Source organism: Typopeltis vanoorti, chromosome 18, assembly GCF_054136105.1.
Source record: "Typopeltis vanoorti isolate ZY-2024b chromosome 18, IOZ_Tvanoo_1.0, whole genome shotgun sequence".
NCBI lineage: Eukaryota > Metazoa > Arthropoda > Arachnida > Uropygi > Thelyphonidae > Typopeltis > Typopeltis vanoorti.
Window position 1 is genome coordinate 42,446,543 of NC_143566.1, and position 27,307 is coordinate 42,473,849.

Genomic DNA, 27,307 nt, shown 5'->3' on the forward strand with positions numbered 1-27,307 from the left:
ATTGTGTGCAGATTTGGTCACCTAGTTTTCACAGTGATGAGGATATATTAGATTCAACACTCTCAATGTAATTATCAGCACTATCAAGCCTCAGGTAATTATCTCTCAGCAGCTGTATAAATCCCATTTCCTTCCCTGCCAGTGACCACTCCTCTCCCCTCTTAATCCATGTCTCCATAGTTGAAATCCCCCATAATAATTACTCGACCAGCACTCATCATGCTAATTTGCCAATGCACGTCATCTACATTCTCCCTGGATTATTATTATAATTAACATCTGACCTCCATGGAGTTAAAGGACTCATCGCAGGAGGTCTATATTGTCTAATGCAAAAAGATCATCGAACTGTGCCTTGAACCCATTCACAGTTTCTGCACTTTCACACTTTCAGGCAATGCATTTCTGTCACCAATCACTCTCCATGCAAAGAACCTGCTTTTCATTCTCCCACTCACATCCTCCTTATACAGTTTCCATGGAATGGCCTCTAGTTCTATCCTTGCCTCCCTCTACTCTATGAAAAATTTTGTTCACATTAATCTCGTAACAATCCCTCACCAATTTAAAGGTTTCAATCATATCCCTTCTTCTTCTATTCACAAGTCTTTGTAAGTTGCATTTCCTCAATCTCTCCTCATATCTGGCATACTAATTTAGCAAACCTTCCCTGAACCCTCTCTAATACATCCCCATGAAAACCAGGCAACCAAATCTGTGCACAGGTCCATTTGTGGCTTGATCAAAGCCTTATACAAGGGAACCATAACCTCTCTGCTTCTGCATGTCAATATCCTCCTCGATATTGCTATAATTCATTGAGATATTCTTAGAGGTTTTAGCAATGTGACCCCTAAACTTCAAGTCTCAGTTCACCATAGTTCTTAGATCTCTCATCTCCTCCACCTCCTTCAAAATTTTTCCATGTACTATGCATCCCAACCTTGCATACCTAATTTCAAGACCGTGCACTTTGCAACATTAAACTGATAGTTCCACTCATTTACTCACTAAAATAGTCTATTCAGATCCTCCTACAAGGCCACAACATTTCTAATTCTCATAGCTCTTCCTAACTTTTCATCATTGGCAATCAGCTACACATTTCCAGTTAAGCTGGTCCCAATGTTACTAACTTACAAGTTAAACAATAATGGTCCCAAAACAGATCTGTGTAGTACTTTTTCTTTTGGGATACCACTCCTCCACATACAATCAGCTGATACTTGTCTGACAGCCAATCAGCTATCCAACTAAATGGTCTGTTATCTAATCCCACCCATTTCAATTTAGTTTCTAGCTTGTCATATGGCAATCTATCAAAGGCCTATGAAAAATCCAAGTACACCACCAGACACTCACATCACCTTTATTGAGTGAATTTGTCACCTTGTTGTAATATGTATGCAGATTGCTGAAACACAACCTTCCCCTAACAAACCCTTGCTGACCATCATAAAGAATACTGCTATCATCAACTCCACTTCTGAATCCTAGTCCTCACCAACTTCTCTAACAGCTTAACAACAACCGTAGACATACAGATTGGCCTATGATTTGTAGTCTCCGTCTTATCCCACCTCCCCTTTTTGAAGTGGAACAATTTTTTCCATCTTCCATTCCTTTGGGACTCATCTTGTTGCAAGACTTATGTTAAACAGATGGGTCAAATGTGCCATTAATTCCATAGGGCATTCCCTCAAGACACGTGGCAATATACTGTCAAGTCCTAGTGCCTTATTAACATCAAGTTTACTTAATTTCTCATATACTTCCTGTTCATTCACCAACAGTCTCTCCTCCACCATACCTTCTTCCAGCTTCTGATGATGTTGCCTTCATGAGGACGAATCATTCTGATAAACTGCACTGGTTATTCATCTACTAGTGTCATATCGAAAGAACTCACTAGGATTTTTCTTAGCTAGATTAGTTAATTTCTTCTCATGCTGCACTTTTGCTGTCTTCACTAACTGAGTCACCTTCCTTACCTACTCTATGTACTATTCATGCATCTGATCATTACCAACATGCATTTTGTGTTGCCACCACAGTGCCTTCTTCCTCCAGATTTCATGCTTAATCTCTTCATTCATTCATTTTACTTCTACCCTGTTTAGCCTTTTCACCCTTGGAAAACACTCAGACATGGTTGCTGTTAAATAGCTCTTGATCAATGTCCATGCAGCATCTGTCTTCTTCCCACTCAACTCCTCTTTCCATGCTATAGCTCCCAATTGTCTCCTAAGCTTTTCATAATCACCAGCCTTGTAGTTCCACATATTACAGCAGCAACCAATTACATATTTTGCTCTGTTATCCTTTATCTCACAACAGGTATCCTCAAATGAGCTATCCTTTGAATTCCTGCTCCCTTGATGTACTTCTCTTTTTTTTGGCTTCAATTCCTCTGCTGCCATAAGCAAAATCCCCCCCCCTTCCCCATCCTGTTCCTTTTGTCCTCTTTGAAGAAACCATATCCCTTGAATCATATCATCCTGGGTCAACCAAGTCTCACTAATGTCTATAACTTTTGGCCAAGTTGAGCTAACTAATGTCAAAAACTTCTCACCCTTATTTCAAATACTTCCAGCAGTAGTATACATAAACTGCAATACTCTCTTCATCCCACAACCTCCCTTATACCTTGTGTTGCTTAGCCTGCTAAAGTTAAGAACTTTGGGTGCTATATTTAGCATCATGTGATCACTCTTCAACTTGCCAACTTCTACATTGCCTGAATCCCCCCAACTCAAACATTCTAGTTTCCCTGATTCTGCACTTCCAAGCTCTCACTGATCAGCACTCTCAAGACTCCTGACACCAAATCCATTGAAATGTAAGCCATCCACCTTACATAAATCCTTCCTTCCATCAAACTCACTCCAAACATCCACAAACACCACATCATTCCTCCTGCACAATCTGTGCACTGACTCATTCACAATCATAGCTCTTCATCTCAGCTCACTTCTATCATACCATGGCAACAGACTCACAACATTTACTTTCTAACTCTTCTCTTTTTTATGCAATAGCAATTATCTCATGTCTTCTCACACATTACACTTGACACCCTGCTAAATCATTTGCACCAGCCAAAATAAACACCTCTTTCACCGTATCTCTCTTCATCCTTACAGCAACACTGATATCCTTTATCTTAGCACCAGGAAAACACAATTTCATTATACTCTCCTCAAGCCATTCTCTTATCAATGAATCACCATACAAAATTTACTCTTTATTCTCAGGCTTTCCTTCTTCATACTCTGAAGAGGGAAAGCATGAGAATCTCACAATTTATTCCGTGGAGAATTCTACATATGTGTGCTATCATTTTCATTGCCATCTGGTCATTCACTTTATTTTCCATCACATCATTTGTACAATCACTCATGCCACTTGTAACACTAACTATGCAAATCACATTACCATGCAATTATGCAGCATGTCCCGATTAAGCAAGCTAGTTTTAGAGAAAAACGTGATTGCTGTGATCAAGTACTCACTTTAACATCATACATAGAAGCTGGATTTCAGAAGCAAGAAAAAGCATCAGCTGGCTTCTTGGACCTAACAGCAGCCTATGATACAGTATGGCGTGAAGGTCTTATATACAAATTTCTTAGTATTGTCCCATGTAAACGGACTGCACACGCCTGCTACCATCTCACACAAGTTCTGTTATGCTGATGACACTGTAATTGCCATTCGACACAAAAACATGAGTCAGGCTGAAGACGTATTTACAAAAGATCTGAAAACTATAGATGAATATTATAAAAAATGGAGGCTCCAGCTCAATACAGACAAAACAGAAGTATCAAGCTTTCACCTTAATAATCACATGGCAGATGTCACTTTACAGAAGGATGTTTACTGTTTATTTGTTTTTCAGGAGACAAATTGGACTTTTTAAGTGCTACACCCAAAGCTATGAACTATCTGACCAATATTGATGTAATCTTTTAATTTTATTGGTTTTTAAAATGACTTTGACTTTTAATTTTATATGTTATTAAACTGACAGTGTATTGTACTGCATGTTTTGATATTCATGCCATACGAATAAATAAATAAATAAACATTACGATGCATTTTGTCTTCCAGCTCACTGCTGTCTTACACTTACAAATGTCTCACTCTGCATAGAACATACATTTTGCACACATTTCAATGAACATAATCATGCACGGTAAAATCATCCATAATTGTTCTGCACACCAGCACCATGATACACAATACAGCATACAAGAAAACAAATATTAAACTTATGAAAATTGCAAAATTAAGCATACCACTCTTACAGTTAATCAAACAAAGAATTGAATAACTACTGTAATAAATTTGGTATGAAAATCAGTATTAAAAAGATAGACTATGAATATAGGCAGAAACATTGAAAATATCAAATGAATCTGGAATGGAGAACCTATAGTACAAGTAAAACATTTCAGCTATTTAGGCACAATTTTTAACAAAGACGGCATATTAAATATGAAAGTAGACCAGAGAATTAGCAAAGCTGGTGTGGTAGGAAATTAACTGAATAAATTTATATGGGTCAAAACACTAAACAAGCTGTATACAAGACAGTATTCAAACAGGTTTAAAGTTACAGATACTGAGTCACAAATAAAACACTTGATCAAAGACTGGAGACCACAAATATGAGAGTTCTGAAAAAGATTAGAGAAGTGAATGGATAGCATCAATGACAAAATCATATTAAAAATGAGGATATTAGGAAGGAACTTGACTTTGGCTAGGGAATTTATATTATTTTTATTCATTTATATTTAGTGTTTTAATTTATTTTATTTTTTTACCTGGTCCTGAAACCTGCTTTAGAGACCAAATATGGAACTTTCTTTCAGTCATTTCAGTCCTCCAATAAATAGGATAGTCTCACACCACATGATGAAATTCATCTCCCTCCTAAAGACAATCACAAACATCCTTGCCATGGCAGGAATAGAACTTCAAAACATGGCATGGATCATTGGAAAGTAGATATGCTAAGCTCTGGCAAATAGAAATGGCTGAATACAGGTTTGTTCCCTTGCTGTAGCGCAGCTGAGAATGAAAGAAAATAGTAATGCTATAGGATGGTATTAGTTTTGGAGCACAAAATGCCTGGAACAGAAGTACACATTATGTAAGCTGTACAAAACTTATTAGCTCTTTCTGACTAAAGAACTCAGAGAAGGCATGCAGTTTACTATTTTTTGGTATAGTAGGCAGTGATGTATCCTGATCGTAAATAAATAGAAGAATTATGCTAGGATTTCAACTTTGCATTTAGTTGTTCCTATAGTGCTACAATCTACATGTGAGAAAATGGAAGCATAAAATGAACAAAAGTTACACCACTGTAGATGAGATGAGTTTGGATTTTGGTCTTTTCAAAGTTATACTTATTTGGTCTTTTTACAAGTCGGACATAGATTTTTTGAATTTGTTTTACAGTCATTGCAAAATTTGATGGAGGCTAAGAGTTTTGTTTGAAGACACATGTGATATGTTGATTGTTTTACTTGAACTATTAAAGTTAGAATAGATAGGAAAGGATTTTGGAATGGAATGGGAGATGAAAGTTGTCACTGAAGAAAGAATTATATCAGTTACTCAATTGCAGCAAGTTATTTGTATTAGGAGAGTTAGATCTAGTTATAACTTCCCACTTAATGCCACCTCCATAGCATTTTTTAAAGACACTTGCTTAATTTTGCCATTCATACATTTTACTGCTACCTTATTTATCCTCTTAATCCTTAGTATATATTCAGATATTGCTACTGTTGATTATATATATTTTTTTACTGCCTATGACAAAATATGATTTTTAATTCAAGTACTCTATAAGACTCAACTTTCAGTTTTTTTTATACTTTGGATTTCTTATTCTATTATTAATTATGCCATTTACACTATTAGTTCACAGGATACACATTACACATTATTATTATTATCATTAGCCAGCCTGGCTGGTCGAGTGGTTAGCGTATCCACTCTCCAGCCAAAAGGCTGTGGGTTCGAATCTCACTGTGGGCATGGATGTCTGTGAAAATGCTAGTAGTGGTGGTGGGCGATAGATGGCGTTGGTGTAACTGCAGTTTGTTGTAGTTAGTGGAGACAGAGCTGTAGAGCAGGTGTCCTTCCTCGATGAGTCTTTGGACTCCCTGGAGGTGTCATGTAATAATAATAATAATAATAATAATAATAATATCTGACCTACATGGAGTCAGAGGAGTCATTTGAGGACGTCTATATTCTCTCATGCAAAAAAGATCATCGAACCATGCCTTAAACCATTCACAGTTTCTGCACTCACCACACTTCTTTCTGGTAATGCATTCCTGTCACCAGTCACTCTATATGCAAAGTACCTGATTCTCATTCCCCTGCTCATGCCCTCCTTATTCAGCTTCCAGGGATGGCCTCTAGTTCTAACCTTGCCCCTCTCTCTCTACTTTACGAAAAATTTCCACATTCATCTGATAACAACCCTTCACCAATTTATATGTCTCAATCACATGACAAGATGAAGCCTAGCATATATGTGTATAAAAAAAAAAAGAGAACTTTTAAAATATCAAAATGTAAATACAATATTACAGAGTTTCCAAAAATATAAAAATAAAAATAATTACCTTAATGACAATAATTACACTGTGGATGACACCGAATACCATTTACTCCACACCTACATCCAGCACTGATATCTCCAGAACCCTGAAAATTTCATATAGATAATGTTATGAGGCTTATTAATTTCAAAGAGGTTAAATAAATCAAGCATTTTAATAATAATATAGGCAGAATTATTTTTATATAGCAAATTTTATACTCCAAAGTTTTATAATCTAAAAATGTTTGAAAAATCATCTGCTAATAATTTTCAGACAGCCTGAAAAAATTAACAAAAACTGAAAATGTTAGGTAATGGCATTTACAACCATTCATCACAGTATATTTTACAGCTATAAATCTAGACAATTATGAGGGTGGTCTGAAAAGTTCGTGGCCTAACAATGAAAAAACAAATTTATAATTTCAAAATTATTTTTATTTTTTAACATAATCTCCCTTAAGACTAACACATTTATTCCAGTGATGTTCCAGCTCTGTTATCCCATCCCTGTAGTGGTTCTCAGTATGATCTGCAAAATACTCCTCTATAGCTGCGTTTCACCTCTTGATTTGAAGAAAAATGCTGACCAGTGAGGAACAGTTTTAGTTTTGGGAAGAGATAGAAGTCAGAGCGAGCCAAATCTGGGGAATAGGGGGTGGATGTTCCAACAATTCATAGTGCAGATCCCTTAATTTTCCCATTGCCAAAACACCTTTGTGGGCAGGTGCACTGTTCCTGATGAAAAATGATTTTTTTCTTCTGCAAACCAGGTCTTTTCTCACAAATGTTTTCGTATAGTCTGGTTAAAAGATCAGAATAATATTCTGCAGTTATTATTTTACCCTTTTCAGGATAATTAATAAACAAACTTTAGCATTCCAAAACACTGATGCCATGACCTTTCCTGCTGATGGAACAAACTTTGTCTTCTTTGGCACTGAACAACTGGCTTCTGTCCACTGTTTTGACTGCTGTTTGGATTCTGGTGTGTAATGGAGAATCCAAGTTTCATCCATAGTAAAAAATCAACGCACAAAATCAGTTTTATTCTTGTTAAAATGTTCCAAGCACTGTTTTGATCTGCTGTGAGCAAGCGCGTCACCCATCTTGTGCAAAGCTTTTTCATTTGCAATTCTTCATGCAAAATATATCCTACATGTTCTTTTGAAATGACTATAGTCTCAGCAATTTCATGCACTTTGACTCGTCAGTCATCCAATACCATATCGTGCATTTAATCAATGATTTTTGGTGTTGTTACACTTTTTGGACATCCTTCACGTGGATCATCTTCAAGGCTGGAATGGCCAAGTTTAAACATGACAGCCCATTTCTTAATTGTCGAAAACGAATGAGAAGAATACTCATAAACTTTTATGAACTTTGAATGAATTTCTTTTGACATTAAACCTTCTCTTACAAAGAATTTTATAACCACACGATACTCAATTTTATCTATTTCAAGGAATACAGACAACACTTTTGTTTCAGACAGCTGTATAAAACAAACTACTTGATAGAATGAGTTGCAATTTCACATGGATGCTTATGACAGATGTACCAACTTGGAAAAAAAAAATCTTGCCGATATTGTTGCCATGTATGGTCGATACTGAGAACTTTTCCGACACACCCTTGTAGAAGGAAATACAGGAAGATGGTTTCATGTAATATCAGAGATAAGACAAGGATACACATTATCTCCACTCCTATTCATCATCTATATGGATCATATTATAAAGGAAAGGGGTATTCAAACAAAGCTCTTTGCTTTATGCAGATGATGTTGTACTCGTAACCACATCAGTGCAAATGTCCAGAATTTTCTAACTAAATTGAATAATTGCGGTAACAAATTTGGCATGAAAATCAACAATAAAAAACCAAAACTATGAAAACAGGCAGGAGCATAGAAAACTTCAGCTGCATTCTGAATGGGGATCCTATAAAACAAGTAAAATATTTCAGCTATCTAGGCAAGTTAAATCTGAAAATAGATAACAGAATAAGCAAAGCTGGTATGGTGGGTAGCTAGCTAGCTGAATAAAAATTATAAGGAATAAGAGAAATTAGCTAAAACACCAAACTTGCAGTATACAAAAGAGTGTTCAAACAAGTTTTAAATTATGGATCTGAGAGTTGTGTGGTCAGAAATAAAGCACTTGATTAAAGACTAGAGACCATATATATGAGGATTCTGAGAAAAATTATTGGAGTGAACTGATGGCATCAATGGCAGAGAGTCATATTAAAAATGAAGATATTAGAAAGGAATTTGACATTATTAGCATCCAAGAATGTGTCAGCAGAACTAATCTAAGCTGGTATGGCCACTTAAATAGAACAGGTGAGGAATGGTTAGCAAAACAGGTGTTTGATGCCAAGATGGCAGGAAAGAGACCCAGACGAAGACCAAGTCTAGGTGGATCAATTCAGTTAGAATTGTTCTTTAGAAGCACAAAATGTTACTTATGAACAATATTGGAGTGCCACGAGTAATAGACTGATTTGGAGGAAAATTGTTGATAGGAGATTAATAATAATATAAACTTAATCATGTAGCGATGTCATAGTATGACAGCGCTACATGATTAAGTTTATGAATACCCCTTGGAAGTAAATGATATGAATACCCCTTGGAAGTACATATCAGGAAATTGATGATGATGAAAAAAATGTCGTTTTATAAACTCACATGGCAGTCTGGGTGGCTAATGCATCCACTTTCCAACCAATATGCTATGGATTCCAAACCCACCACGGGCATAGATTATTTTGTGAATGTCTTTAGATGGTAGATGAATTTCATCACCTGGTATGAAATCCCTACTTAACTTTATTGGAGGACTGAAGTAGCTGAAAAGTTCCAGGTTATCTTTAGAGAAGAATTTGTGGACTATTTAGTCCTAAGCACATTCTATAATACTAATGTAGTATAAACTAATGGCCTCTTGTTGGTAGCATTCACATTTAAAAAAAAAAAAAAAAATGAATATGTTTTTGCATATTTGTAATTTATTCCACAATTCCATATAAAAAAAAAGCATATAAAATATAAATTATTACATTTACCTTAGGTCCCCAACGCAGACCTTTTGTTATCCAGCAGATTTCTGTTTGGCAAACTGAGCATTTAAGCCAGTCACATCCCCATTTTTTCATTACAATCACCTCACAGGAAGGGCAATGCATTGCTTGTCCATTTTTTACCATATTCTTAAAAAAACAAAGAAAGAAAAAAGAAAAACATATGTATAGTACACAGCATATCATTCTAACTTTTCATAATGTGGAATAAAAATAGGATTACATTTCCAAAATTCCATGATGTAATAAGAAAAAAACACTATAGAAAAAAAAATTGAATTACATTCTAGAAAATAATTTTTTTAAATTAAAAAAATTATTACTTTCATGATTTTAAAAAATCCCATGTTTTAAAAAATGAATCTCCAACTCAGAGAAGGAGAGAGTGGGAAATTCTTTCATACCTTTTTTCTTTCTCTCCAAGTCGGCCAAAATTCTTGAACTAAAATTCACACTAGAACTCTTTTATCTATACTACTTTATACTACTATATATACTACTATAGAACAACTTTTATTTATACTAATTTAATAATTTTGCCGACCTGGTTGGCCGAGTGGTTAGAGTATCCGTTCTCCAGGCAAAAGGCTATGGGTTTGAATCCTGCCGTGGGCATGGATGTTTGTGATTGTCTGTGAAAATACTAGTGGTGGGTGGTAGATACGATTGGGATAGATGATGATGATGGTTGTTGCAGTTTGTTGTAGTTGGTGGACAGAGTAATGGAGATGGTGAGTTGTAGAGTAGGTGTCCTCTCTTGGAACACGGTCAACTGGGCGATGGTCAACTGGGCAATGGTCAACTGCTGATGGCCAAGTGGGTGGTGGACATCTGGGCAGCAAAATAATAGATCAAATATGCAATGCTATTCTACTGATCTACTACCCAGTAAATTTAAATAATAATTTTTTGAAAAATGGGTTAAAAGAATGATATAAACATAAAATTTGAAAAATCTCGCTTATAATTAAGTTTATTTTTATTGTGTAGAATTATGAAATTACAGAAGTTATATTGAAATTTCCCATGCAAAAAATGAGTCAGCTAGTTAATAAATATTTTAGTTTATATCATAATTAGAATATTAATTTTTGGTCGTGAAAGTCATTCAATTTTGGTTCAATTATGATCCAAAGCATGAATGAATTATTTGTGAATGGCACATTTTTACTTTCGTCCCATCTTTTTACTCAAATTTTTGTTATTTTGGGTAGAAAGGATGGATTTTTTACTAAATAATTTAAGGAAATTACATCAACTAAGATATACATTAAAAATAAATTTTAATATACTTCAATATTTCGGCAATGTCACATAGCCATCTTCAAGAAACTTAAGAACAAGACACGTGCACGCAGGCACAGCAACCAGTAAGTGAGGAAGAAGCAGGAAGCTATTATTTCTCCTAAAGTCCTGATGGTGCCGCCTACAGGCAATGTTGGTATTCCTGGGCGATTGGGCTTAAGGTCTTCTGATGTAGGTTCCCAAAATTTGAGGCAGTCTCACGCAGCGAAATTTGTTGAGGTTTGGATTGTTTCTTAGGGCTGAAGCTGATTCCATGAAAAGCCTTTCATATTTGTATTTACTACGGTGTATTATCGTGGCTTTCTTCCATTGTATTCTATGGCAGGTATCCAGCGCATGGTCAGCAAGACCAGAGTGGCTGTATTGGTGAAATCGGATGTAGTCCTTGTGTTCTGAAATTCTGATATTTGCTGTCCTGCCTGTTTGGCCAAAGTAGGACAGCTTACAGCTGCAAGGGACCTGGTATACACCAGGTAAGTCTGGGGGGGGGAGATTGTCTTTAGTAGAGCTGATAAGGGATGGCAATTTTTTATATGGTCTGTAACAAGAAGTTTAAGTCATGTTTTTTCAGGATTTTTGTAATTTTTTCCGAGATGCCTCGGATATAAGGTATGGTGATGGATTTAGAGTAATCCTTGTTGTGAGGGGGGGGGATGTGGTTTGCTGGTTTCAATATTTTTTGGATTTTTTTTGGGGGGTAGCTATTGGCTGAGAAAGTGTTGAGAATGTGGTTTAGTTCTGTAGTTAGGGCACTGTCATTTGAACAGATAAGTTTAGCCCTGTTGTGTAGTGTCTTAATGACTCCATATTGTTGCAAGGAGGGGGTGGTGGGATTGTTGGTGAATGTATCTACCTGTATTGGTGGGTTTTCTATAGACTGAGAAAACCAAGGTTCCATCAGGCTGGTGGGTGATTAATGTGTCTAAGAAAGGAAGGCAGTTGTTTTTTTCTTCTTCCAGGGTGAATTTGATTCTGGGGTGTTGGTTGTTTAAGTGTGTTAGGAAGGAGGAGGAGTGCATCGGAGCCATGTGGCCAAATAGTGAACACATCATCATAGTGACGCCAAATGGTTGGTTTTTGTGGGGCAGAGTTTAAGGCTTTCTCTTCAAAAGTCTCCATATAAAGGTTGGCCAAGGGTGGGGAGAGTGGAGAACCCATGGCTGTCCCCTCTATTTGTTTGTAGAATTTTCCTTGCCAAACAAAATAGCCTGAGTTCATTGTGAACTGAAATAGGGCTGTGATATCAGGAGGAAATTTAGCTTGGATCAGCTCTAAGGATTCTTTGAGTGGGACATTTGTGAATAAGGAGGAGACATCAAAACTGACCATTATGTCAGCGTGTTTGAGTGTAAGGTTTTCTATGCTGGCTTTGTTTTTTATGTGTGAAGGTGTGTCGCCAGTATAGTGTGAGAGAGCTTTGGCCAAAGGTTTAGCTAGTTTGTATGTGGGGGAATCAATGCCATCCACTATGGGACGTAATGGCACATTTTCCTTATGTATTTTTGGGAGTCCATAATACAGGGGGGTGGGGGTATGGAGTTAAATGGTCTTAATTTGTTAGTGATTTCCACAGGCCAAGAAGTGACCTTCTTAAGGAGCCCGTGGAGTTTTCTAATTTGAGTTTGTGGGATTGTACTCGATAGGGAAGTAAGTAGCCCGATCTAACAATAGAGTTTACAGCTTACCTGTGTAATCCTTTTGGTTAAGCAATACTGTGGCGTTCCCTTTATCAGCTTTGGTGATTATTATTTTCTTGTTTTTCTTTAATTCTAGTAGAGATTTAATTTCCTTACTGGGCATGTTGGCTTTTGGTGGTTTAGCTTTGGTCAGAACACAAGCCACATCCAGTTTAATATCGTTGGCGACGTGGTTTGGAAGGTGTCGTATCCCGCGTTCAATTCATATCATAATATCTTCAGCAGGTATTCTTCTGGGTGCAATGGCAAAGTTGTGGCCATGTGCGAGGGCGTCGAGTGCTTCAGGTTTCACAATAAATGACGAAAGGTTGACTACCGTTTCAGTAGGAAGTGGTGGTTTAGAGATCGAGTTCTTTTTCAAATTTTTTGACGTGTCGATCTCGTACTTTTTTAAATTCTTTCTCCGCTGCAGTGCACGAGATGTCATATAAAATAGACCAAATTTTGTGGCTTAAGGTGCTTGAAAGGTCATCTTCGAGTGCCTGGATAGCTGAGTTAGCATCATTCAGGAAACGGTGAGGTGTGCCGATTTGTTCCCTGAGCAAGGCTTGCCTGGCATGGTTATAAATACAAAGAGCCATTTGCAAAGAGAAACGGTGCTTGAATTTGATATAGTTAGGAATTACCTGGTTATCCTGACAGCATTTTAGGAAGGCGAGATGATTCAGTTGTCTTGATAGCTTTAACTTCATTTTACCGTAATGGCATGCTTTATGTGCGATATCATCTCTGTGGATTATCGTAATTCTCGTGGAAAGGCCTTAGACGTTGGTTATGCATTTTTTACTAAATAATTTAAGGAAATTACAATGTCTACTAGGATATACATTAAAAATAAATTGTAATATACTTCAATATTTCGGCAACGTCACGTTGCCATTTTCAAGAAACTTAAGAACAAGACACGTGCACGCAGGCACAACAACCAGTAAGTGAGGAAGAAGCAGGAAGCTATTATTTCTCCTAAAGTCCTGATGGTGCCCCCTAGCAGGCAATGTTGGTATTCTTGGGCGATTGGGCTGAAAGTCTTCTGATGTAGGTTCCCCAAATTTGAGGCAGTCTCATGCAGCCAAATTTGTTGAGGTTTGGATTGTTTCTTAGGGCTGAAGCTGATTCCATGAAAAGCCTTTCATATTTGTATTTACTACGGTGTATTATCGTGGCTTTCTTCCACCGTATTCTATGGCAGGTATCCAGCGCATGGTCAGCAAAATCCGAGTGGCTGTATTGGTGAAATCGGATGTAGTACTTGTGTTCTGAAATTCTGATATTTGCTGTCCTGCCTGTTTGGCCAAAGTAGGACAGCTTACAGCTGCAAGGGACCTGGTATACACCAGGTAAGTCTAGGTGGGGGAGGGGGGATTGTCTTTAGTAGAGCTGATAAGCGATGGCAATTTTTTATATGGTTTGTAACAAGAAGTTTAGTCATGTTTTTTCAGGATTTTTGTAATTTTTTCCGAGGTGCCTCGGATCTTTTGACTCCATGGAGGCCTGAATAATAATAATAATAATAATGTTACATATATACATTAAAACAAAAAAAAGTATATGAAATTCAAAACAAAATTTTTATTTTAAATTTATTAATTCATATTATAGTTATATGCAATACCACATAAATATTCTATTATATTTTCCCTATCGTAATTTATAACTTTTTTCAAAATTCTTTGGTCAGCTTCATTGTAACATCTACATTTGTGCTGATGTTGATAACTTGCTACTGCGTTTTCATAATCAACATCATATGCTTTTTTTTTTTAATTTTTTGTAGTCCATTTATAAAAATCCATAAATTTTGATGACTTGTGTTGCTGCCAAAGCTCAACTGCAATTTTCGATCATATGCTTCCACAAAATTATTTGTCCTTATCGCTTCTTTATTGTTCTTTGGTACTCAGACCAAACATTTGAGGGAAAAATCGGTGTGCAGCCTTGATTCTATTATTCCTTAGACGACCTATGTATGTGTTCATAAACCATTCTAAAATTGGTTCAAATTCATTGGATAAATGATTCTCAATTTCGGAAATAGCATAAATAATATCTTGTTCTGGAACGAAAGCAAGTGAAGTGATCATTTCTGAATTTAAAGAGAATTGTGCATCAGAATTTTCATCTGGTTAAAAGATTGCATGAAGAATTTGTACGAGATGAAAAAAAGCAACCATTTATGTTAGCTTGTGGAAATGCTATACATAAAGCTTGATGAATGGCAATTTCATAATCAACATTTATATTTTCGGATCTAGTAATGGTGACATTTCATGTATCATAGAAAATAATTTTATGTATGTTTCAAGAGTCTTATTAGGTAGTAAACAATACAAAACAGGGAAAACAGGACCTCCATCCTTTCTATTTCTCGTGGAAAGGCTTAGACGTTGGTTATGCATTTTTTACTAAATAATTTAAGGAAATTACAACATCTACTAGGATATACATTAAAAATAAATTTTAATATACTTCAGTATTTCGGCAATGTCACATAGCCATTTTCAAGAAACTTAAGAACAAGACACGTGCACGCAGGCACAACAACCAATAAGTGAGGAAGAAGCAGGAAGCTATTATTTCTCCTAAAGTCCTGATGGTGCCCCCTACCCCAAAGTCTCAATCATATCACCTCTCCTCCTTCTATCCATCAAACTCTGCAGTCTTTCGATAACCAACCTAGTTACTTCAGATACGGGAAATGAATGTCGGGAGACGACGAGTAGTGTTATAGGAAAAAATGACAAGCGAAGTATGAATGAGAAAATAAGAGTTGGGAGTGTGGAAGGCTTGAATGACTGTGAAGTTTACAGAGATGGTTTTGATTGGGTAAAAGAATGGCGAGTAAGAGTGACTAACGTGCAGAAAAGGATAGATGAGCTGAAAGAGGAGGTGGAATATCTTGTGAACAAGATGAGAAGTATGAAAGATGAGATTAGGAGAATAAAAGAGATGTATGCAAGGCAAATCAGAGCAGGAGTGAGAGAAAGTTTTGGGAATGATAGAAGAGGAGAGAATAGAAGCAGTAGGAGAGAGGTTTGGGAATGATAGAAGAGGGAGTATAGAAGCAGTAGGAGAGAGAAAATGATTCTTATTTTTAGAGGGACCTGTGGCATAGTATAATTATTATAAACAACACGTAAGTCCATAGTAATAACTTTAATTAATAAATAAGGTAGATATTTCGTACTAAAACTAATAGTACATCTTGACTGTGAACAAACAGATAGGAATAGAATACAAGTAACGAACATTCGGTGGATCATCTATTAAAATACAATGTTGTCACGAGCTAGGAAATGAAAGAAATTAATAAATAATTAATATTTAAGATAATTAGTTTTTTAATGATTACATAAAATAAAAGTCTCCCAGATCTTCGAGAGAGAGAGAGAGGCAATCATTTTGATTTAAATTCGGTCGGTGTAAAAAAGCTTCACAACTTTCTTTAAAGAGGTGTTCATATTTGAACCTGCATCTATGAAGGAGAATAGCTTTATCCCACTGGATATTATGGGTAGTGGTAATACTGTGTTATGCTAGACCAGACTTCTGAGGTTTGTTGTAATCAATATAATATTGATGTTCTTTAATTCTTTTTTCCACAGAACGGCCAGTTTGTCCAAAATAAGAAACATTGCATTCACAAGGAATTTGGTAAATGCCAGCCAAAGACAGAGATGACAGTTTATCTTTTGTAGAAGGCAATAAGGAAGAAATTTTTTTGATAGGAATATAAGTGGGAATCAATTGGTACTTTTTTAAAATTCTACCTATAGGTTCTGAGATTCCTGGAATGTAGGAGGATTGGAACTCTGCAAACTGTTGAAGAAACCTTAGGTATTGGAACATAAGATTCAATTATCCGTTGGATTTGATTAGGGTGGTAATTATTAGATACCATTAACTTTTTAATGATGGCAAGTTCTTGTATGTTAGAGATTTAAGAATGCCAAATTATTGAGATGTATGGTGAGCAGACTTTTTATGAACGTATCTGCCAGTAAATGTGGGCTTTCGAAAGATGCTTGTAGATAAAGTAGCCGAAGAAGTTCAAGTAAGCAGGATGTCCAAAAATGATAAAATACCAGAATTTTCATTCTGTTCGGTTTCATTCAGTTTGTAACAGTCAAGATGTACTATTAGTTTTAGTATGAAATATCTACCTTATTTATTAATTAAAGTTATTACTGTGGACTTACATGTTGTTTTTAATAAGTAGGAGAGAGGGAATGAGAGAGGGGTTTGGGAATGATAGAATAGGAGAGTATAGAAACAGTAGAAGAAGACAGGGAATGAGAGAGAGAGAGGTATGGGAATGATAGAAGAGGAGAGAATAGGATAAGTAGAAGAGAGGTAATGAGAGATAGGTATGGGAATGATAGAAGAGGAGCAAATGGGAACAGTAAAAGAGAGGGAATGAAAGAGAGTTATGGGAATGATAGAAGAGGAGAGAATGGAAACAGTAGGAGAGAGGGAATGGTAAGAGGTGTAATGTACGGTGACTCAATGATCAGTGGTGTGCAAGATAGGATGCGTGAGGAGTGTTTGCCTGGAGGAACAATAGAAAGTGTGGCTATGGCAATTAAGAGGGGGGGGTGAAAGGGTGGATGAGATGATTGTGATGGTAGGAACAAATGACTTGAGAGGTAATGTAAATTGGGCAGCGAGAGATATGAGATTCTTGCTTGAGGTAGTACAAAAGAAGACGCAGAGAGGAAAGATAGTGTGCATGTTGCCTAGGTATGATTGTGATGAGCTGAGCAGAAGAGCAGTCATATTGAATAACATAATAGCTAAAATGTGTCAGAAGAGAGGATTGGATTATCTGAATGCTTGGACAGCGTTTGAGGACAGAGAGGAATTGTATGTCAGAGACCGCTTGCATTTGAATGAGGAAGGACGTAGGCATCTGGAGAGATTGCTGTTCTGAACGAGTCAGTGTGTCATTGCAGGGAAACTAGAATGTTCAAGGTGGATGATAGCAGGGTGGCCTCTTGTGTGAAATGATACTTGGAAGAAGGGAGACAACACCAGGTAGTGCTGAGCAGAGTGGAGTCTAGAAGGGATAATGCTGGATATAGAAATAGCAGCATTTTTATACATTATACTAATGCCAAAAGTATCCAGAATAAAGGAGAGGAATTGGTGGTGCTGATAGCACCAGCCTGGCCAAAGATTATTGGGATCATTGAGAAGTGGTTGACAGAAGAGGATATAATAACAGGAATAGAAGTAGCAGGGTACAGCATTTTTTGGGGATAGAAAGGGAAAGCGTGGTGGTGGAGTACTGCTTATGATAAGTGACGACTTATGTCCTGTAAGAGTGGAGGCTTTGGAAGGCAGTGACACTAATGATTTTGAAAGCATATAGTGTGAGTTAGAGATAGGCAACACGGGATATTTAGTGGGGGTGTTGCTACAAACCAAGGAGCAGAGAGGGTGGGGACCAGGAGATGTTTAGACAGGTTAGTGGCAAGTGCACGAAGAATGATTATGGCAGATTTTAACTACAGCAGTATAAATTGGGCAGAGGAAGATGCATGTAGCAATAAGGGAATGGAATTTCTAGAATTCTTGAGGGACACATATCTTAGGCAACATGTAATAGAGGGAACAAGAGGTTCACAAGTTTTGGATTTGGTCATAGCATCAGAAGTGCTGATAATAAATGATATGACATCTCTCCCACCATTTGGAGAGAGTGACCATGTGGTTTTGACTTGGAAGATGAATAGACACAAGAGTATCAAAGAGACGGGAATATATGTGGAATTATAAGGCAGGTGATTACAATAGTCTTAGACATCAACATGTGAAAGTTTCATGGAGGGAGGAATTGGAAGGACGGAATATCATTAGTACCTGGGAAACTGTGAAGGAATATTTGTTAGCAGCAATAGTAAGCTGTATTCCACAAATGAAGAAGAGGACACAATTTGGTGCAAAGTGGATGACAAACAATATTAAATAGGAGCTGCATGTGAAAAAGAGGCTATGGAAGAGATATAAGGAGACAGGTGAAGAGCAGATGCATGAAGAATATAAAACACAGGCCAGGAGAGTGACTAGTATGGTAAGGAAGACAAAACTGGAATATGAGAAGAGATTGGCCCTAAGATCCAAAGAAAATCCTAGGGAATTTTTTTTTAGCTATGTGGGCCAGTAGGAGGAGAAATGATTGATGAAGAATGACAATGTGGGATAAAAATGGGAATAGAATGACTGATGCAGAGGATATAGTGGAATTGTTCAATGAACACTTCATTGGTGTATTTTATCCTGGAGGAGTAAATTTTAATACTAGAGGGATAGGGCAGGTTCAAGGTTTAGAGGTGCAGGAGGAAGAGAACGTGTTCCAAATACTGAGTACTCTGTATGTCAGTAAAGCTGTGAGACTGGATGGTATTTCACAACGAGTTTTGAGAGAATGTGCTAAGGAACTGACAGCTCCTTTGACCTGGCTTTTCACTGAAAGTATGGCTACAGGAAAGGTGCCTAGGGAATGGAAGGAAGGTAAGATACTGCATAAGGGCATTATCAGACAGGAAATGTCTAATTATAGACCAGTTTGTGCGTCATTGGTAGTTGTTAAGATCTTGGAGAAATTAGTTAGGGACCGTATACAACATTGGGCAGATGAGGGTAATGTTATCTGTGAGAGTCAACATGGATTTCTGAGGGTGGCCTCTTGTTTTAGTAATATGCTAGCCTTTTATAATAAAGTTACAAGAGCAGTAGATGAGGGAAAGGCATACACTGCCATTTTCTTGGATTTAGCAAAGGCATTTGACAGGGTATCACATGATAAGCTGATATTTAAGTTGCAGCACATGGGTTTGGATGTTAGGTTGGTCAACTGGATTCAGGATTGGCTGTCTGATAGGTATCAGAGAGGTGTGCATGGTGGACAGTTTCAAGGAGAGAGAGGGTTACAAGTAGGGTCCCACAGGGCTCAGTACTGAGAACTATATTTTTTAACCTTTATATCAATCCCCCCTACAATCCACATTGTCAATGGATTGTAGGGGGATGTTCATGATGTGTTCATGTTTGCGGATGATGTGAAGCTGGGAAGGGTTACTAGTAATAGTGCAGATGTGGTAGTCATGCAAGAGGATTTGAATAAGCTAGACAGATGGGCAAATGAATGGAGATATCAGTTTAATGCATCAAAATGTAAGGTCTTGAGGTTTGGGACACATCGATGGGAGGCTGTATACTCCATTGGAGGAACTGTACTGGAGGAAGTAGGGGAGCAAGAGATCTGCAGGTGATGATTGATAGAAAACTGAAATTCTGGGAACATATTGCAAAGGTAGTGAAGGTAATCCAGAGGATTGCTGCAATTCTGAGAAGGACGCTGACCTGCAGAGATAAAAGAGTTATCATTCTATTGTATAAGACCCTGATCAGGCCACACTTAGACCACTGTTCTCAGATTTAGTCCTCAGGATTTGAAGGGGATAAATTAACTGTGGAAAGGGTACAGAAGCAGATAACAAACACAGTTTCAGGACTGTACAATGTTAGTTATGAGGATCGGCTGAGGGGAATGTGGACTGCAGAGTTTGGTGGATAGAAGGAGAGGTGATATGATTGAGACTTTTAAACTGTTGAGAGGTGGTTACAGGGTTGACACTGGGGAGTTCTTTCGCTTGGTTGAACAGCGGGAAGGAGTGATGACAAGAGGCCATCCCTGGAAGTTACGAAAGGAAACTGTGAGCAAGTGGGTGTGAAGTGGTTTCTTTGTGTGGAGGGTGGTTGAATTGTGGAATGCATTGCCTGATGGAGTGGTGAGAGCGAGAAGGGTCAATGAGTTTAAGGAGTGGTATGACAGACTTTGTGTTTCTTAAGGGGGACCTCCCCTCGATGAATCTTGACAGACTTTATGTTCTTAGGAAGGACCACCCATGATGAGTCTATTGACTCCTCGGAGGCCTAAATAATAATAATAGAGTATATGTTGCAGTTTTTCTCATAAATTTCATTTCAGCTGTTATTAATCTTTGTTTGTCATTTTGTATTATTGTCCAGATTTCACTTCAACACAATATGTGTGGAAGTGAAATCTGGACAATATGTGTTTCCGAAGGCTAATGTATTGTATACTTTTTTTTAGTCTGGTTTGTTTTTGTACTATGTTTGGTTTAAATATAGAGTTAATTACACCTGTTATTTTTGAATATTTTGCAATTTTTAGGTTTATATCTTTTTCATTTTCATATGCATCCTAGGTAGTTAAATGAATTCACCTGTGCTAAAATCTTGTTATCTATTACTATTTTAGTTCTTACTGGATCCTATCCTTTAAAAGCCATCATTTTTGATTTTTCTGTTCATATTATTATACCATCATCTTTGGCTATCTCATTTAAATTTAAAATATCTTTCTGTCAGTTATCTTCAGAATATGTAATTATTATTTGGTCATCGGCAAAAAGGAGAGTGTTTAAGTTCACAGCAAGAGAAAGTTTTTTAATACTTTGATGGAAATTTTTATTCCATTTTAATATTATTTCATTTAGATAAATATTAAAAAGAGTTGCTGAAAGGGGATATCATCAAAGACATCACATTAGAAAAAGATGATCTATTAGTCAGTTTTGATGTCTCTGCCCTCTTTACGAATGTCCCAATCAATGACACAATCCTTTTACAGAACAAATTTCCTCCAGATATCACGGCGCTCTTTGTGCATGTATTAAGTTCTGGTTATTTCACATGGCAAAATGCTTTCTACCTACAAAAAGAAGGCACAGCCATGGGCTCGCCATTATTCCCCCCCTATTGCTAACTTTTATATGGAACATTTTGAACAACTTGCTTTAGGTTCCTCCCATTTAAAACCCAAAGTTTGTTTAGATACGTTGATGATATTTTCGCAATCTGGTGGCATGGCCGCCAGACACTAGACACATTCCTTAGCACCTAAACAAGCAACACAAACATATACAATTCACAATTGAGATTGAAAAACATAACACACTGCTGTTTCTAGATTCACTTGTCACACAGCTTCCTTCGGGCAATGTTTCCTTCACTGTTTACCTGAAACCGACACATACTGGCCAATATATATACACATAAACTCCTACCACCACCACCCAACACAAAAACTAGGTGTCATCAACACTCTAAAAAACAGGGCTCTGAAGATCTGCTCCAGTGAACAGGCACTAAAAGACGAATTTAAAGTGATCAGCAATACCTAAACAAGCAACACAAACATATACAATTCACAATTGAGATTGAAAAACATAACACACTGCCGTTTCTAGATTCACTTGTCACACAGCTTCCTTCGGGCAATGTTTCCTTCACTGTTTACCTGAAACCGACACATACTGGCCAATATATATACACATAAACTCCTACCACCACCACCACCCAACACAAAAACTAGGTGTCATCAACACTCTAAAAAACAGGGCTCTGAAGATCTGCTCCAGTGAACAGGCACTGAAAGATGAATTTAAAGTGATCAGCAATACTTTCCAAAAAAATGGGTACATCCAAAACACTATTAACAGAATTCTCTACAAGACCTCAATAAAAAACAAAGACAAACCAGACTACAATAAAACTATAACCATTCCCTACATTAAAGGGACATCAGACAAAATAAACAGAGTACTACAAAAATACAACCTCAAAGCCACCTTTAAACCTCCTGCAAAATTAAAAAGCTTACTCAACTCATCCAAAGATCCACTTTCTCTGCTGGCCCACACTGGAGTATACCACATTTATTGCACCTGCAACATACCATACACAGGAGAAACAGGACGTACAATTCCTATCAGACAAAAAGAACATAAACGACACATCAAATATAATAATTATGGTGAAGCTGGCCTTTCTGATCATGTCCTGAACACCTTACATAGAATTGACTGGAAAAGCACTAGTTGTCTACATCACACCAAAACATGGTATGAATGCAAATTTAAGGAAGCTTGTGAGATCATTATCAACCACCTCAATCTGAACAATAATGATGGTCTAAAAATCCCATACATATGGAAGGCATATATTCTTCCAACGAATCCTTTCTCCCTAATTACAACTATAAGCAGGACTGCTGTAGAAAATCCAGGATCCGAAATCAAATATACAATTGTAATACTAAAAAATAGGACATCACTGTTAAGGAAAAAATCTGTAAGAAAGAATGTTTATTCTTGTTGTAATTTATAAATAATATTTTATTTATTTATTTTATTTTTTAATCAAAAATAACAATTATAATAATAAAAAATAGGAAATCACTGTTACTGGAAGGAAAACTATCTGTAAGAAAGAATGTTTATTCATGTAATCATAAATTAAATCTAGCTTGATGTAATTTTTTTATTTAAAAATTTTTTTTCACTAAAGGTCATGCCAGTACAATAACGTGATCAATTCACTGTTTCTCTAGCTTACAGTTTGTAATGTAACGTAACTTGTCTTGTATATTTGTGTATGCTCGGGATGATGATCTTGATATGAAGATCGAAACGTCAGGATAATAAAAAGAGTTATTTTAAAACGGTTGTAGAATCCATAATTTCAAAAATGAAGGCTAAAAATGAACATTCGTGCTATTGACCATGCTGCTCATGTTGTTCATAATGGTGTACAGATAAGTGCTGATATTTTGCCTACTGATATCGAAACAATTGTAAATAAAATATTTCAGTGTTTCCACATTTACACCATGAGAGTAGAGGAACTGAAGAATTTCTGTGCATTTACAGAAATTGAATACAACCGTGTTCTAGGTAGTGTACAATCAAGATAGTTATGATTACTACCAGCTATGAATAGGATTATTGACATGAATGATGGACTCAAATCTTACTTTTTATAAGATAAATGCCCCACATTGTGGAAATCATTTTTCAGTAACCAACAATCAATACTTTGGCTCCATTTAATGTAAAGCTAGCTGAAAATATTCTCAGCAACAATAACGAAAACAGAAAGGGAAAATATTTTGGCAACTAAAGAAGTGGTAGAAGAATTGGAATTGCTCAGACAGAAAATTGCAAATAGGAAAGCTGAGAACTTTCAAACATTTAAAATGTCATCAATTATTTGAGTTCAAAGATGAGGGTATCTTTGGTGAAAAAGAATTTTTAAACACTACAAATTTATTTTATGATACTTTCCTTGAATATTTAAGCAAATGGACTTATCATTTCCAGCCATTGAAAGCACTTCACGTTATTAAGTTGCAAACTCCACCAACTTGGACTGAAGTTGCAAGCAGCCTAAAAGCAATCAGTGATGGTGACAGCAAATATACAATATTGTTGATGAAGATGAATTATTTGATGAAATCAGCAATATAAATAAATGTTGTGAACTCCAAAATGGAAGAATGGAAATACAAAAATGCTGAAGTGGACAAAAAGTGGTGTGACGTGTTTAAGGTGCTCCAAGAAAAATACATCCACTATTTTTTAGCCTTCATTTTTGAAATTATGGATTCTACAACCGTTTTAAAATAACTCTTTTTATTATCCCGACATTTCGATCTTCATATCAAGATCATCATCCCGAGCATACACAAATATACAAGACAAGTTGCGTTACATTACAAACTGTAAGCTAGAGAAACAGTGAATTGATCACGTTATTGTACTGGCATGACCTCTAGTGAAAAAAATTTTTTAAATAAAAAAATTACATCAAGCTAGATTTAATTTATGATTACATGAATAAACATTCTTTCTTACAGATAGTTTTCCTTCCAGTAACAGTGATTTCCTATTTTTTAGGAAAACTGCCAGTTGTTGCATTTCTTATAGCAATCCCAGGAACAAAAAACTGTAGAGAGAATTTTTTCCTCTCATGAGTTCTTTGTGATCTGATGAAAAGAGCTACTTCAACATCAAGACTATGAAAACAATAATTGTGATAAAGACACTGACATTTCGTGTATTGACTTTTATGAGTGCATCTTGAAAGAACCAACGCTTTTAGAAGGAATAATGTCTTCATATAATTATAATTATAATTAACATATAATTATAATTATAAGTTATTCCATTTTTATCTAGAGCATACCAGAAGTGTCCCATTTTCGTCTCTTTTTTTTAATTGCTGAAAAATTCAAAATGTCCCTTTTTTTTTTTTTGTTTTGAAAATCTGGTCACCCTAACATATATCCATCCTAAATAATTTTTTTTACTTGCTTAGCTGTTTTCTAGGAAGACAGCTTATCTGTTGCAACATTAATCAGATATTCCTCCAATCATTCAAACTCACACTTTGTTCTGTTAAAACTTTGTATAATTGCACTAATTCATTTATTATTGCAACCTGAACATTCATCTGATCTTTCACCATTTTTTCCCCTGTTACCTTTTTTTCTAAGTCACTCTATCATAATATAAATTTTGTTCAAAATCCCGCAAGCAGGCAAACCGGCCCCGTGAACACACACGGATCTACCCCCCCCCCTCCCATGAGGGGCTCAACTCACCCCAATACGGACAGGGGAGAAAAAGAGGAGAAACTCCATACGAATAAATAAATAAATAAATTCCTATCGACATACTCTCTCCAACACTTGCATTTTTCTGCCTTTCATCAATCTGTCACCACTATACTCGTTCACTTTTGACATGATTGACACTTTCAGCACACCCGTTCACAATTTTGCTTTTGACTCAAAATCCTAATGAGTATCGCCTCTGTAGCACAATTGGAAGAATGATGGTATGTTATGCCCTACAATTAGAAAAGGCCTAAGTTCGATTCCTGTCGTGATGGGAGGAATCTTTATATGGACTTTTTCAATTGAATTAGCCGATCTCATACAGAGGTAGCAGGGTTTTTTTCTCCTGGAAACTCGGGTTTTTCATCCTGCATACAGACAAATCAGCCCTTCAGAACACACACAATTTACAGACAAAAAATACTAACTGTGGTGGTGGTTGTGGGAAGTAGATGGCGTTGGTGTAGATGCTTGGTAGTAGAAGTTCAGTATAGTAGTGGAGACGTGGAGTTGTACAGTGGGTGTCCTCCCGCGATGAGTCTTCGGACTCCTTGGAGGTGTCACGAATAATAATAATAATAATAATAATAATAATAATATATCACACACATACTACTACACACTACACATGTGCATGCTACACATTTGAAGTAATAAAGTTAAGATTGGCATTAAGAACTACACTCATATGTATGCAGGTTTGGTTAGCCAAGTGGTCATTATACCTCTGCTACAGCCAATAGGCTGTGGGTTCAAATCACACCTTGGGCATAGATGTTTGTGATTATCGTTAGGTGGTAGATGAATTTCATCACCCACTGTGAGACCATTGCCCCACTTATTGGAAGCCTGTATTAGCTTGAAAAAACCTATGTTTCGTCTCTAAAATACGGTTTCTAGACTATGTAAAAATAAATTTAAAAACAATTACAAAAAATCATTAGCCTCCCTATGGTAGGCTAAAGATTTTATAAACTTTCATGCAGGAGAGACACAAAAAATGTCACATAAATGAAGTAATATTAATATCAATATTAATATTAATAATTAAGATTAGTATTGAGAAGTTAATTACGATACCTAGCAGAACTGGAGCACAAAAAAAATCTAAAAGCAGAGTTTAAAAAAAAAAATTGGATATTTAACTCATACAGATATCCCAAAAGTATTAATGGGTATGGTGACAGCAGTTTTGCTGAAACATGAAATTAATCAGATGTGGTAAATGTAACAAAGCATAGATCAGTAGTAAAAGGTAAAAAAAAAAAAAAAAAAAAAAAAAAAGAAGTGTTTGCAGTGTTGGAGAGATGTTTATCTTAGATGTGTAAACATGCAAAATGCTTTAATTGTAATAAGACAGTAAACATTATGGGAATGTGAAAAAAAAAGATAAAAAAAAAGTTAACACTTAGGATTTGAGTTTAGATTATTTAGATTAGTATTTACAGGGTGATTCTAAATTATTGTCAGGGTTTCCATGGCCTATAATTTTTAAGCCAAACAACAAAATAAAACTTCTTACAGAATATGAAAGTGTAACTTAAAAAGTTTTATTTGGCTATGCTGTATTCGGCGCATCGATATCTGGGAGATAATATGATGTCATACTTTAAAATGGCAACTGTTCAAGAGAAAGAAATGTGCACACTTTGGTTTTATGGTAGTTTTCAGCACCAAACAGGAGTAGGAAGACCAAGCACTTCGCAGGAAGATGTTGATAGAATCCAGAAAGCATTTTATCAAAGCCTGCAAAAATCAACTAGACAAGCTTCTTTGTAGTTAGGTATACAACAAATGACAGTTTGGAGGTTGTTCATAACTGCCTTCAACTCCATGCCTGCAAACTGCAGATTACACAGGCTTTACAGATGAATGATAAACCCTGCAATTTCCAATTTGCTCAAGACATTTTGTTAAAATGTTGAAGCTGATGAAAATTAACTTCAGAGATGGATATTTAGTGATGAAGTAATGTTTTGCATATCATGGAGGGTAAACTGTCATAACTGCAGAGTATAGGGATCAGAAAACCCTCACAACATTTGAGTATTTGAAAGAGAGATAGTTAGTCCAAAGGTTGTGGAAAAAACTAACTGT

At 36.3% G+C, this 27,307-nt stretch overlaps 1 protein-coding gene across 10 annotated transcripts in view; it reads right to left on the minus strand.

Moving 5' to 3' along the window:
- LOC150096616 (ranBP-type and C3HC4-type zinc finger-containing protein 1-like) overlaps nt 1–27,307 on the minus strand; it is a 333,124-nt gene that overhangs the window by 107,890 nt on the left and 197,927 nt on the right. For all 10 annotated transcript variants that reach the window (XR_016549851.1, XM_090408566.1, XM_090408567.1 and 7 more), the window contains 2 exons: nt 9,710–9,853; nt 6,657–6,738 (listed from right to left, as the gene is read on the minus strand). Coding sequence is in view for 9 of the 10 variants with exons in the window: in XM_090408566.1 (XP_090264692.1) it covers nt 6,658–6,738; nt 9,710–9,853 (225 nt within the window). In the remaining variant the exon portion in view is untranslated. The remainder of the gene's footprint in view (nt 1–6,656; nt 6,739–9,709; nt 9,854–27,307) is intronic.